A 13680-nucleotide genomic window follows, 5' to 3' on the forward strand; every position below is an offset into this window, starting at 1 on the left:
CCCGGGCCGTGCCGTGCCGTGCCGTGCCAAGGGGGCCGTGCGATGTAGCAGCAGGGGGAGCATGCACTGCTCCCCATAGCAGTGCAGTGCCGCAGGGGTGCAGGGCCGTGTAGTGCTATGGGGGGTGTGCAGCGCGGTGCCGCGGAGGATGCAGTGTGGTGGTATGGGGGAGAGCATGACGGTGTCGCAGAGGCGCGTCGTCGGTGTTAGAGGGGATGTGCAGTGCAGTGCAGTCCCGTGGGACAGTGCGGTGTGGTGCCACGGGGATGCGGTTATCTGTGGGGCTGTGCAGTGGCACGGCGGGTGCAGGCAGTGTTTGGGGGGGATCACGCAGTGCAGCCATGGGAGAGCGCAGGGTACCGCCGTGGGGGCATGCAGTGCCACTGGGAGACGTGCAGCACAGTGCAGGGGACGCAGGGCCACGCTGTGCGCACATAGGTCGGGGGTGCAGGGTAACGTCCCAGCGGGGAGGGCTTGCGGGGCAGTGCTGTGCAGCCCTGTGTAGGGGGGGAGCTGGGCCTTGCAGGGCTGTGCAGCTCCGTCCCACCCCAAGGACGAGGTGCAGCACAAATGGGGGGACCCCATGCAAGGAGGGCGCTGCAGCGTTTGGCCAGCAGCAGCGACGCAGGAGGCTCCCAGCTCAGGGCTGCTGAAAGTCCAACTGTCCTGTTAAATATAAACCTGCCATGGCTCTCACCCAGTTAACCGCTCCTCTGGCCGTGGCAGGCCTGCACTCGACAGGATCCTCCCCAGCCGCCTTCTCCCCTTGCCCAGACCCACGCCGAAATGGCCACCGTCCCCCTTGGCCTCAACATCGACGCTCCGCGCTGGGACCAGAGCACCTTCGTCGGGCGCCTGAAGCATTTCCTCAACATCACCGACCCGCGGACGGTGCTGGTGCCGGAGGAGGAGCTGGACCGGGCCAAGGCCCTGGTGGAAGGCTGCAGGTGAGGGGCTGGGGTGCAGCTGGGGCAGGTGCCATCCCCGTGCCCGTGGCCGTACCCGACCGCGGGGGGATGGAGGCAGTCGTTCCCCTGTAGGTGTGCTGGAACGTAACATCCGTCAGAGGTGGTTTTGGAGGGTGTTTCCCAGGCTTCTCCTGGGAGCCTCAAGCTGGGACAAGTTTCCCTCGTGGGAGATGTTTCTTCCACCTTTCATGTTTGGTGCCTGGGGAATGGAGCTCGGCAGTGTATGGTGCTGGTGGGTCTGTGTGGCTACCCGCAATGGGCTCTGGGCTTGCAGGGCCGGGCTGGTGCCGCCAGGAAGCAGCCAGGAGCAGCTGCTCTATGCCAAGAAGCTGTACGACTCAGCCTTCCACCCCGACAGCGGCGAGAAAATGAACCTCATCGGGAGGATGTCCTTCCAGGTGCCGGGGGGCATGGCCCTCACCGGCTGCATGCTCCAGTTCTACCGGTGAGCTACTGGGGATGCTGGGCTGGGGACACAGCTGTGACAGCCCCAGCCCAATGAGGGGTCCCTGATGGATGGGGCACGGCCAGTCTGCCCCCTCTGGGGCTGGCTGCTCCCCGAGGCATGCTCATGGCTGCTGTGCCTGCCTGTGTCCCGTGGCCAAGCCCTGTGTCACTGTGTCCTGTCCCCAGTGCCCAGCCTGTGGCGGAAGCGTTGTGGATCCTCCTGGCCCCTGGTATGGCTGGGGATGGTCTCGCTTCACCCTGAGCTCTCAGCTCAGCTCTTTCCAGAGCCCCTGTAATGATTAACATGGCCAGGTCCTGCACGGCTGCTGTTCTTGCTCCATGGAACCTAATGGCTCCTGAAACTGAGGACTAAATGTGCCCCAAGGCCAGGCTGCTCCACCATCCCCAGCCCGTGCCAACAGCCCCCTGCATTTCCCTTCTGAAATGGCCACTGGGGTGGGGATCGATCCTGTCCCCGGCGCAGAGGCTCTGTGGGACAGACATTGCCTTTCCCAGTGGATCCCTGTCCCATCCCACCCCTCCTTGCTGAACTGGTTTGCTGTTGCTGGTGAGGTCCAGCCTGTGTTGGGGATCTCCCAGTGCTGATGGGTCACCCTCTTCCCAGCCCATCTCCACCCTCCTGCATTCCAAAGCTTGCTCAGACACACATCTCCCCATGTCCCCTCCTGCCCCACATCAGTGTCCCAGAGACACCAGTAGGAGCCCAGGCGTCCTGGTTAACCCCAAGAGCTGCCTCTGTCCCCATGTGCCCCCTCCTTACTGCTCCCGTTGATGAAGGCTTATCTCAGCCCAGCAGGATGGCTGCCACCCTGCCAAAAGCGGGTCTTCCCACCCCTGGCCAAGCACCCTGCAGGGCTGGGCCCCCTCCTGTGCTCCCCAGAGCTCTGCAGCAGCCAGGACTCCTGGGGTCGTTTCACAGCTCTGCCACTGGCTTGTGCCTTTGCCACAGTGCCTCAGTTTCCCTTGGGAGACACCATGACAAGGGTATTGAGGGCATCTTGGCCGTTCCCCCACGAAGCCTAGACACAGGCACAGGCCAGGTGTCCCTGATGGCTTTCCCATCCCTTCCCTCCGCAGGACAGTGCCTGCCGTGGTTTTCTGGCAGTGGGTGAACCAGTCCTTTAATGCCATCGTCAACTACACCAACCGCAACGCTGCCTCTCCCATCTCGCTGAGGTGAGCGTGCCCCTGTGTGGGATGGGGACCCTCTATGTTGAGAGCCCCCTCATGCCCTGTAAAGACACCCCGTGCGCCGTCTTGGGCACCGAAGGAACAGGATCAAGTCAGAGTTGGGGTTTCTGTTCTCTCCCTTCTTTGGAAATCACTGTCCAGGCAAATCGGGGTGGCTTACATCACAGCCACCAGTACAGCCCTGGCCACCGCGGTGGGACTCAACCTCTACACCAAGGTATGCCGGGATGGGGCCGGGTGAGGCAGCTGGCCGCATCCTGCCCTCCCGCGCTGATGCTAGCCTGTCTCCCGCAGCGAGCACCCCCCTTGCTGGCCCGCTGGGTCCCCTTTGTGGCCGTGGCTGCTGCCAACTGTGTCAATATCCCCATGATGCGGCAACAGTAAGTGCCATGTGCGGCTGGGGTGCTTGAGGGTCCCGGCTTCCTCTGAAGGCGAGCTGGTGGCTGCTGGGCTCCTGGGCTGCCTGGTCACCCCAGGGGCTGGAGGGGGTGGGCGGGTGGGAGGGAGGTGATGTCAAGTCTGTGCATTTGCGGTGCCAGGTGGGGTGTCTCAGCCTCTACCCTGAGCAGGAGTGGGATTTTGGGCTGAGGATAGCTGTTCTGGGGTGTGGGCTGCAAGATCCCTCAGACCCAAACATCTTCTGCATGTAGTCATGGGAGAGCCCCAGTCCATGATGTCGTGGTGCTGGGCATTCCTAAACAGGGCCCATGTGGAGACCTATGTCTGCTACTTGGGGTCCCCCCCGCAGGTCACAGCACAGGGAGGTGGGGTGCTGTGCCAGGGACTGCCCGCTGGAAGGTCCCAGGCTGGTCGGGTGTCTGTCCTCCGGACAGCCGGACCCTGTTCGCAGCCATGCCCTGAAGATGGCAGCATCGGCTGGGCTGGGGACCGCAGCACCCCAGGGCGACGGAGCACTGTGCCCTGGGGCCAGGGCTGGGGGTGGCCGGGGCTGCTGTGCCAGAACAGCACAGAGGATCCCATGGCTGTGTCTTCACGCTTCCCCAACCGTCCCAGCCCCCACTCACGTCTGCCTGTCTCCTCCAGAGAGATCATCAATGGGGTGACAGTGACGGACGGGGACAATAATGAGCTTGGCTGCTCCAGGGTAAGTCTTGGGATTGGTGTCCAGGTCGGGGCATGGTGTGGTGGGGGCTCACCCACTACTCTTGCTTGCAGAGGGCAGCGGCGAAGGGCATCGCGCAGGTTGTGATCTCCAGGATCACCATGGCGGCACCGGGAATGAGTGAGTGCAGTGTGTGTGTGTGGGGGGCCACACTAGGGGCTCCCCCAGGACCTGCCACCTCACCCTCCCCTGCCTCAGTTTCTCCTCGGGAAGGAGAGGGAGGGTGGCTCTGCATCCCATGTGGCGTTTGGTCTCATCCCACTGATGGAGCTGATCTCCCCATCCTGCCATTCCCATGAGAGTCCCCCAGGCTCCCAGCCCTCCCCATCCCAGCCCACATCCCATGGGGAACGTGGGGTACTCCCGTGGCGGTAGGGCCCCACAAGGACACCTCTTGCACTCTCTGGCCCTGACTCCTCTCCCCACTGCCCCACGTCCCCTTGCCCTCGTGAGACCCTTGCCATGCCACAAGTCCAGCAGGAGGGACAGGAGCACGAGGAGTACAGACCGTGCTGCCTGGACGATGGATAGATGGGGGTTCCGTGCCAGATCCCTGCCAGGAGCAAACACCCAGTGGCCCCCAGCACAACTAGCCACTTCCATGGCCTCTGGGAGGAGAGTCCTGCTGGGGCAGCTCTGCAGGCTGGATTGTGGGGTGGCCCTGACCTCTTCTCTCTGCACCTAGTTATTTTGCCCATCGTCATGGAGCGACTGGAGAAATTCCCCTTCATGCAGGTGAGCCCACGTTTCTCCTACCGTGTTTTTCCAGTGGGTCCTGCAGTGCCCCAGGCCTGCTTCCCAGCCACCAAGATGCTGGGGATGAAATGGGGGGCTTGCAGACCCCAGCTTGCTTTTCCCCCGCTCTTGTCACCGGTACACCAAAGGTCTCTCGGATGAAACAGAGAGCCTGTGGGAGGGTGGCGGGGGTTGGTGGTATCCCAGAGGTGTTGGGCATTCAGCCCCATTGAGGAGAGAAGTCTCCCCACCCCATGAGCGGGGCTTGTGGTGAGGCTGGGGACTCACTCCCGGCTCTTCCCTTGCAGCGAATCCGGGTTCTCCACGGGCCTCTGCAGGTGCTGCTGTGTGGGGGCTTGTAAGTATCTCACTGCCCGAAAGCCCACGGGTGTCCAGAGCGGGGCTCTGAGGGGTTCTTGAAATAACCCCAGAAAAAAGACCTCTTTCCCAGCAGGGGATTGCAAAGCTGCTTGCCTTTCAGCCTGGGCTTTTCCCAGGTGTTGGGAGTTGTGGATCGTGAGCAGCACCTCTTGGGCTGAGATCCCTGTGGCCAGCGGGCAAATGGGCTGCGATCCCCAACACTAATGCTCAGCTCTTCTTTGTCCCACAGCCTCCTGTTCATGGTGCCGGCAGCCTGCGCCCTGTTCCCACAGAGATGGTACCTGTCCCGCTATTTGCCTTTCCTGTGTGGGACCTCGGGAGCCTTCCTCCTCCCCTAGCTCTTCTCTGCCCAACCCAGGAGAAGCATGATGGGCACCCACCCTTCAACCCGAGGCTGCACCTGCCTGTACACGCTGGTGCCCTGGGCAGCAGGAGAGCACGTGCCTCCTCTGCGAGCTCTGTGCTGGGAGCAATGGGACAGCCAGCCCCATGGGCAGCTCTCTGTTCCCCAGCACCGGGAGCGGTGGATGCCAGGGATGGGTGGTGGGTCTTGACGTGAGCTTGCAAGATCCCAGGGACTGCAGGCAACCTCAAATGGCAATGGGAAGGGAGGGTGGCCTGACCGGTGGACAGGAGAGTCGTGGGTCTCAGTGTCTATCCCCTCTCCCCACAGCTCCCTTGCACTGGCTGACCTCGAGCCGGAACTGCGTGACAGCATCATGGCCAAGCATGGGGACAAAGTGCCGTACGTCTATTTTAACAAGGGACTGTGAACGGAGACTACCTTGGGAGCCGTCGCATCCCTCCAGCCCTCTGCCACCACCAGCCCCACATCCCTTGAGCAGGGCTCAAAGGCATGGTCCAGCCAGATCCGCCCCCCAGCCCAGCACTGTCTCTGCTGCCTCCTTCCCCCAGAGGGGCAGGATCTGGCTCTGCATGCCCAGCTTGTAGCAGTTCAGCTTGTCCTGAGCCTTCCCCCATCTGCTGCTGGCTGTGTCCCTGCTTCCCCACGTCTCTCTTGCCCTGGACGATGGCTGCGCTTCCCGTGCCTTCCTCCTGCTCTGCGCAGGAGGATCTGCCCAGCCTGTCTGAGCCTCGCGTGGTCACTGGGCTTGGCCCCGCAAGGCATCGGGCTCTCTCCCTCGGGTCTCAGAGCACAGTCCTACCTCCGAAGGCAGGCGCCCTGCCATCGAACCAGGAACCAAATCACATTGCTGCCTTAAACCACCACAGTGGCCTCTTACCAAGAGCTGGATCATGCTTTGGCAGGCGGGAAGGGACCTGTCCCCTCTGCACAGGGAGCACCCCAAAGTCCAGGGACCAATGCTTGGACCATGCTTTCCTTGTTCTCAGGTTCACGTTTTACTCACTTTGCGATTGCTACAATCCAGGAGAGAAATAGCTAATTGTTTTTAAGCTCTAAATTTTGCAATCTACCCATTCCTCTGAGTGTGAGAGCCAGCTGTCACGCTTGTCCTGCATCTCACTGTCCCCACGGTAGGACCAAGGATCTGTAGCCTTGGGGGACAGTCGACTCTGGGCCCCCTTGGACAAGGGGGAAAGAGACACAGGAGTCACAAAGCTGTCGGGGCGTTAACTCGGGCTCTGAACAGCAACACTTCAAATGACAGGAGGATTGAAAAATAAAATGCGGTGATTTTTTTAAAAAAAGCTGCAGGTTCTGCTTTTGGCTGGTCTCTGAGTGTCTGGTTCTCTGGGCAGGACTGGTATGTGATATATTCATTCCTGCCTTGAAAGGGAACGGTGTGGGCTCTGTGTCTGACCAGGCACCAGGGTGAGGGTCAGCACAGGGGCCAGGAGAAGGAGGAAGAGCCGTGAGGCTCTGCAAGGGCTGGCATGAGCCCTGAAACCCTTGGACATCCCATGCAGCCTTCCCCAAGAGGCTCTCGGGGCTGCAAACAGTCCTGAGGCAAGTGCCAAAGGGAGGTGACAGTACTGTGCTCATGGTGACTGTCATCCCATTGGGGTGACTCGGGGGATGACACTGGGTGACCAGTCCTGCACCCATGGATGCTGTTTGTCTTCTTGGCCAGGCAGCGTTTGCATGATGCTGTCCTGGGTCTGCCACGAGGCCTCTCCCACCCCAAAAGAAGAGCAGCTTGAATTTGCTGCAGACTATTTTCAGAGGAGGAAGGAGCCCCAGAGTTTAGCCCAAGTCCTGGGCTAAAGTACCCACCCTCAACCACCTGCATCCAGGCTCTCTGCTTGCTGATGAGCACCCCTCAGTGGGAGAAGCATGTTTCTAACCAGCTGTATGAAGTGGCTGCTCAGAGAGCCCCATGGCCCCATGGTTGACACTTGTCCCTCCAACCAGGAAAAAGTGTCAGATCCCAGAGGGCAGCAGCATCCCTGCATCAGCTGCATGCCTGAGTGGAGACACTCAGGGTCTGCAGGGTCTGCAGCCAAAGGGCTTTCTGGCATTAACCACTCCGCTCCTACAGAGAGAGCAATCAAACCCAAAATGTACTTGTTGAAAGGCCAAGCCATATCTACTGCAGGTTTGCTTCTGCCCAAGCTGCAACAGGTAGAGGATAATGTCTCCAACCGCATGTAGCTACAGCAAGAAAGCTGCACAAGAGCTCCGAAATAATTAATAGGTCAGCAGAAAGTAGAAAAACGTGTTCAAACTTGTGTATCTGTTCCCTGGGCATTATTAGATCTCTTGTTAATGTGCAATTAAAATAATAGATAAGTATATGAAATGAAACAGATGTCACTCCTGTTGGGAGCAGGAAGAAGCCACAAGGAGACATCTCTGCTCTGCTTTTCTTAAGCTCCTTTACCCAAGCTGCTCTTGCCCTACACCCAAAATTGCTTTGAGCACTTTCAGAAAGGTACCTGTAGCAGCCTGGGCTGTACTTGGATCCAAGGTGCCTCTAGCATGCTCAGGAGCATGGCAATGCTTATAAAACAATATGCTGCAGCACCCCAAAACTGCCCTTTCCCTGCACATCACAGCCGTGCTCTTGCTGTTGACCCTTCCTGCGTTTGCAGTGTGTGGGGGTCCCTGCGGAGCAAGGGGGTCTGTGGCCAGCGATGCCAGGGCAGCAGCCACACAAAGCCAAGGTTGGGACCACAGTGGGAAAGCCTCAGGGGTTTTGTCACTCATTTTTTCCTGTCCCCAGCCATACCAGAGGGGTGATGGAGCAGGGGAACCCTCTGAAGATGTTATTGCCATCCCACGCCAGCTCTCCCTCCCGCCCCGGCGAGTGGGACATGGTGCAGTTCCTTGCTCTTGGCCAGAGGAAGAGGGTTGCTCTGTGCTTGGAGGATCGGCAAGCCATCCTCAAGCCAGACCTCCCCCCCGAGCTTATAGCAGTGGATTCCCTCTTCAGATCGACATGGATTTATGCCAGCTGACAGTTTAGCTCAGCGGGGTTTCTAGGTTTCTAGGTTGTAGCTGGAATCTCCCCCGGAGGATTCAAGTCATCTCAACAGCTCACGTCACTACTGCGCTGGGAGGTGGTTGCTGCAGCTGGTGCCTGCCTGCACTCCCCAAAACCACAGTAACTCCCTAGCCTGCCTTGGTCTCGCTGGGGAGCAGAGAAGTCACAGCCAGGCTGTGGCCAGAAAGTCCCCAATGCTGCCAAGGGTGGCTCTGGCCAGCCCTGCCTCCATTTCCCATTGCTGCAACAGGAAGGAAACCTCACTGCCAGGAGTCAGAGCCGGACTCATTCCTGTTTGGGAAGAGCTGCAAGTGTTAATTACTCTCCAGCAATGAGTCATATCTGATCTGGGCTTGCCCTGTGCTCCGGTGCACTCACAGCCTTCTCCTGCTGTGCCTCTAATTTCAGTGCTAGGTGGGAACAGGAATAAAGCTCCTTTAATAACTGTGTGTGGCTGAAATGTCAGTGCTCTAGCATGTTTACAACCTCCCTTCAAATGATAACCAGACCAAAGATGTCATGTTGGGCTGCAGCAGAGCCTGGGGAGGGGCTGGGGAGGCACGGGAGGCTGAGAGTCTCCTCTGAGGCATCAGCAGCCCCAGCGGGTGGGCTTGGCTTACCACTCCTCACCCAAAGGCCAGTGAACTGGCTGTCTACGGAGAGAGGAGCAAGCAGGGTGCACGGGTAATGGGTTAATACCTGCTGATGAGCTGATCCAGCGGGGTTAGGTGTGCCCCAAGTACTGCCCTGATTGAAAAATGCCAGGGTAGGAGATAAGCTGCTAAGTTGGTTATTTTTTTCTGGCTTTTCTTAACGTGTTATCTGAGCATCTGATAAGCCTCGTCATGCCAATCCGGCATGGAGCCTGCCTGGTGTGCTGGGAGCAGCAGTGTGGAAAGACTCTGCCACTGCCCCAGAAACACGGGCTGTCTCCCCCGAGCTGTGAATTGACCCCAAGTGCCAGTGTCCCCGCATCTCCTGGGGGTGCAAGCCCTGGCAAGGGACCACTGCATGGGAAGACGCTGGGACCTGGCCATGGTGGGAGATCCTCTTCTCCATGCTGCTGCCGTCTCTGGATGGGACTGGCACCAACACATGGCTGCCCGCCAGACGCCTCAATTCCAGCCCCATGCCGCCGCCGCCATTTTAGCACCCTCTCCACAACCAGCTCCCCAGTGTGCCCCAGGTCTGGGCGGGCTGTTTGGGTCTGGGGTCTGCGGGTGCTGTGGGGAAGTGGACGAGTGGGGATCACAGTGACCAGGTGAATGGGGGATGAGTGCCTGGCTGCCGTTGGGGTGTCAGGGAGGCCGCAGCAGGCCAGAGGGTGCTTGTGCACTCCCCTTTTTTGCACTGCCCAGTTCTGCCCCCGGAGGGTGCACTGCACTGGGGGTGCAGGACCAAGGGGGAGCCCCCCCCCCCACTCCCCAGCCAGTTCCGCCACTCACAATATGGCAGCCCTCGCCCCACTCCGGGCTCCCTCCCCGGAGCGCCACACTCAAGATGGCAGCTCCCTGCGCGCAGACCCCGCCCCTCCCGGTTCTGCCCTAAGCGCCAGCGCGCTGAGCCAATGGCAGGCCAAGAGGCGCGCCGCCTGACCAATAGACGACGGGCTGGGGCGGGGCGGGGCGCGGGGTGCCCCCTCGGCTCCCGTCCCGGGCCGCAGTCGGGCTGGGGAGGCGGGGAGCGGGGGGTGGGGGGGGATGGCGAGGAGGCTCCGCGCCGCCATGGCCTTGCTGCTGTTCCAGGCCCTGCCCGAAGGCTTGCCCGCCAGCGTGGAGCCTGCCCAGGTAGGGGCTGCCCTGAGGGGGCCGCCTGGGTGATGGGGGTCTGGGGTCGCGCCGTGCTGGGGAGCTGTGTCCCTGGGGCGGGGCGCCGACTGTGGGGGCCCGCAGGCCTGGTGGGGGACAGCGGCGTGAGCGCTGTGCCCTCCGGGGTGAGGGGGGCGGCTGGTGGGGTAGGGGGGTCAGGCTGGGCTGGCAGGGGTGGGAGCGTGCATGGGGTGTCTGGGGCTGTTGGTGCTGGGAGAGATGGTTTTGGGGGCCCGCCGAAGGGTTGGGGAGCCCACTTGGCTTAAGTGAAGCTGGAGGAGATGCAGAGACCCGAGTTTGGGGGTGCTTGGGTGTCATGGGGATGGAGAGGTGTTGTAGGGACCTAGGTATGGGTGGCAGCGGCTCTCGGAGGTGCTTTGTGCGGCAGGGTGGCTGCAGAATGTGGAAGAAAGGGGTTTGCTGGTGGTTGACTGGAGATGATGGGAAAGATGGCTATAGTGAGGGCAGAAGGCTTGAGCTGGCAGGTGCGCAGGGGCCCGTGGATGGAGGTGCATCTGTCTTTTGGGGGTGGCGACAGGCAATAAGGTGGTCTGTGAGGGGATGGGGCTGGAGGAGGTTTGGAATGAGCTGAAGGGTGGCCATGGGGCAGCTGGCCAGAGGACCTGGGTCGGCAGGGAAGTGGGATTTGCATGGTGCTGCACAGGCTGGGTGAGCTGATCTTCCCATGGCACGAACTGTGGTGGGGAGATTTGGTTCAAGCCTCTGCGCAGAGGGAAGGAAGAGGGAGCGTGTCTCAACTAAGATGAGTGGAACTAGGCCTTGTCTTTGTAAGCTCTGACCAGCTGCTTACTACCTTCTCCATGCCTGGAAAGGGTTTTAATGAAGTTGACTCTCTCTTCTTCATCTCTTTATTCTGCCTCCTGTCTGTGCTGCAAATGTGTACTGTTCAGATCTCCAGTGATGTTCTTGGGTCCCCCACTGTAGGCACCCGTAAACCTCTCCCACGTTGAACTGTAGGCTCAGCGTGACTCGTAGAGGTCTGCACTAGGCCAAAAAATCTGTGCACGACCTGGATCTTGCTGTTCGTGGAGTCAAGATGTCTTTTTCACCCTATGTAGAACATAGATCAAATATGATCACTTCTCATTTGATGTGGTGTATTACTTATAAAGTACCAATTGTAGTTTGCATTTCTTGAGCCAGTCAGATGCTGTTATGTGACTGCAGGTCACAGATGCTGTGGGTTGCATGGTGCTTAATGTCACAGGGAGTGTCCCTTGTGGAAAGGGTCCATTGAAATACTTCCCTATGCTTCTGCAGGATGAGGAGGTGTGGAGTTTGTTTATGACTACAGATGTTTTCCGCCTTTTGAATTTCCTTCTTCTTTTCAGGGTGCTGAGAGCACCAGATCTACTTTAAAAGCTGTGTAACTCCCTGTTGGTAGTGCCATCCCAAATCTCCTTCAGCCTCACCAAGGCTAAGGTTTGGCTGTTACTGCCCTAGGGAGACAGATGCAGGATTGTGTTGAATGGTGTGTTTTCCACGTTGTCTCAACTGCCTTTAATAGATGGAAGTCCTAGCGCTTGCTTAGTTTCATCTGCAAGCCGAGGTACGTAAACTAAGTGTATTTAAGCACATCTCAGGTCCATTTTGCTCTGGTTGTTGCGGTATTCCAGCTGTGAGCAGTGGTCAGGTGGTAGGATTATCTGTAGAGAAGCTCTGAAAGTCTTCAACCCTAATAAAAATACTATACGTGCTTTGAAGACTGTGAAAGATGCTCCCTGCCTCGTACAGCTTATACATTAGTCAAGGAGCTAGTAGAAGAAAGGAATAGGAAGTGGAAAAGGAGGAAAGGAAAAAGGAGGAGGGCGTGGAAGCAATCATACAGCTAGGTTGCTTGTGGAATAGTTGCATATGTGACTTGTGGATATCCTCTCCAGTCAGTGCACCAGAAATAATCCTAAAATAATAAGTCTTGAGTGGTACAGTACATGAGAGTGGGGGAAAAGAGCTTTGGAGGCCTGTGTTTTCTTTCAGTGAGATACGGATGCATCTTTTACTCATTTTCTTTTCATAGTTTGTCTATATAAAACTCTTGCGGTTTATTTTAGATCTTAAATGTAGACTGTCTGTCAAAAGGCTGGTATTATCTCACTGCATACTAGAGATTGACAGCTACCCACTCAAAAATGACAGTGGTAATGTAGGATCTTGAAAATGAGCATGTAACAAAACTTTGTCTGCTTTGGTGTTGCCTAAGAGCCCGATTTCCTCAGAGCTGATAGGCTTATAGAGAAGAGCTGCAACAGGGCAGTGCTGGACCTGGAAGATCTCCGCACCAACGGTTCCTGTGCTTCCAGTTGAAACCCTGACAGCATTTGCCTCTTGTCCCCTCCAGATCATTGCTGCCTCTTGTGCCTGCTGCCTACTTCCATCTACCTTGCAGACATTTGCCATGCCCTGCTTGCTTCTGCTGTGCTGGAGAGCTTGTTGTTCAGGGCCCATGCCTCCTCACCTGTAAAAACTGTCCTGCAGACCTGGTGGTCTAATGCTGGGAGGTGCTGCAGGAAATATGTCCTCTAAATAATTCAGGAGGTGGAGCTGTACTGCCTACCCGCACTGAACAAACATTCCCGAGAACACGCTGTACTTTGCAGGAGGGTCTGATTTTTCAGGTTAAAATAAGTCCAGGCTGCCTAGGATCTTCAAAGACCTTTTTTTTAACTAAGACTTGTTTGGGGTGGTGGATGGAGGAGAATGAAGATAATTATCTCATCGTCATCCTGAGTCCAAGTTGCTTAATTGTCTCCATGGCTATTCATTGCAGTTTGACTTATAATCAGAACACAAAATGCTGTTAATTGGGAGTTTGAGCATTTATCAGTAGATTATGGGCAGAAATGCTGCAATTATGTAATAAAATCAGGATAAATGTCACAGGAAGAAGAAATCGAGCTCGGTTCAGTTGCAACTGTAGTTGTATAGCCTTAACTGCACACCTTTTTGAGGGAGAAGGAAGTGAGGAAAAAAGAAATTAACATCTTTAAAAATGAGCGTGATCAAATTTGTAATGAAAAACTTTGAACATCAATCGTTTTTCTATTGTAGTTTGTCTCTACAGGGCAGGGTAAAGGTTATTTGACTGTCTTAACTATCTGTCTGCTTCCCATGCCTGCAGCTTAATTATCACATAGTTTTCTCAACAGTTGTTTTCTTTAAAAACAAGAGATTTAAGTGAATGTTAACTATGTGACAAGTTTGAGGAATCTGTCTTTCTCTAATAAGGTGGTTTTGAGCCAAAATCTGACAGAAGCATGCTCTTCTTGAAGACCCATTTCATCCCAAATTAAAGACTTTGCTTGAAGTACTGTGACTTGAGGGATGATTCATCGTATGTGACAAAGAGGATGGATCCTTGCTTTAAGGAAGAACTCAGCATGACTGTCGCTGTGGCTAACACCCCCGTAACACAGAGTTTCTGTCCAAGGCTGTACTTTAGCTGTGACCACAGCTCTGATTGCACCAGTATGGAGTTACCAGGCATCATCCAAGAGTTTGGCTGCATTTGGGCCCTTTCAAAGCATCACTTCAGGTAGTTAGTGAACTGAACAGCAAAGTTTCAATTATCCTCATGTAGG

At 57.1% G+C, this 13680-nt stretch overlaps 2 protein-coding genes across 3 annotated transcripts in view; both read left to right on the forward strand.

Annotated features, from left to right (window-relative positions):
* The window catches only part of SFXN2 (sideroflexin 2), a 9651-nt gene extending 3918 nt beyond the window's left edge, over window positions 1-5733 (forward strand). The window contains exons 2-12 of one of the 2 annotated variants that reach the window (XM_009881531.1): window positions 809-947; window positions 1243-1413; window positions 2514-2612; window positions 2769-2844; window positions 2922-3007; window positions 3672-3732; window positions 3804-3870; window positions 4436-4485; window positions 4794-4843; window positions 5096-5143; window positions 5540-5733. In XM_009881531.1, coding sequence (XP_009879833.1) covers window positions 809-947; window positions 1243-1413; window positions 2514-2612; window positions 2769-2844; window positions 2922-3007; window positions 3672-3732; window positions 3804-3870; window positions 4436-4485; window positions 4794-4843; window positions 5096-5143; window positions 5540-5639 — 947 coding nt within the window. In that variant the 3' untranslated portion in view covers window positions 5640-5733. Of the gene's footprint in view, window positions 1-786; window positions 948-1242; window positions 1414-2513; window positions 2613-2768; window positions 2845-2921; window positions 3008-3671; window positions 3733-3803; window positions 3871-4435; window positions 4486-4793; window positions 4844-5095; window positions 5144-5539 lie in introns of those variants that run through there. The other variant, XM_009881530.1, reaches the window with a different exon arrangement.
* A 4240-nt stretch (window positions 5734-9973) lies between these two features.
* The window catches only part of WBP1L (WW domain binding protein 1-like), a 60597-nt gene continuing 56890 nt past the window's right edge, over window positions 9974-13680 (forward strand). The window contains exon 1 of the mRNA XM_009881613.1: window positions 9974-10060. Coding sequence (XP_009879915.1) covers window positions 9974-10060 — 87 coding nt within the window. The remainder of the gene's footprint in view (window positions 10061-13680) is intronic.

This window comes from Charadrius vociferus, unplaced genomic scaffold, assembly GCF_000708025.1.
Source record: "Charadrius vociferus isolate BGI_N301 unplaced genomic scaffold, ASM70802v2 scaffold282, whole genome shotgun sequence".
Taxonomy (NCBI): Eukaryota; Metazoa; Chordata; class Aves; order Charadriiformes; family Charadriidae; genus Charadrius; species Charadrius vociferus.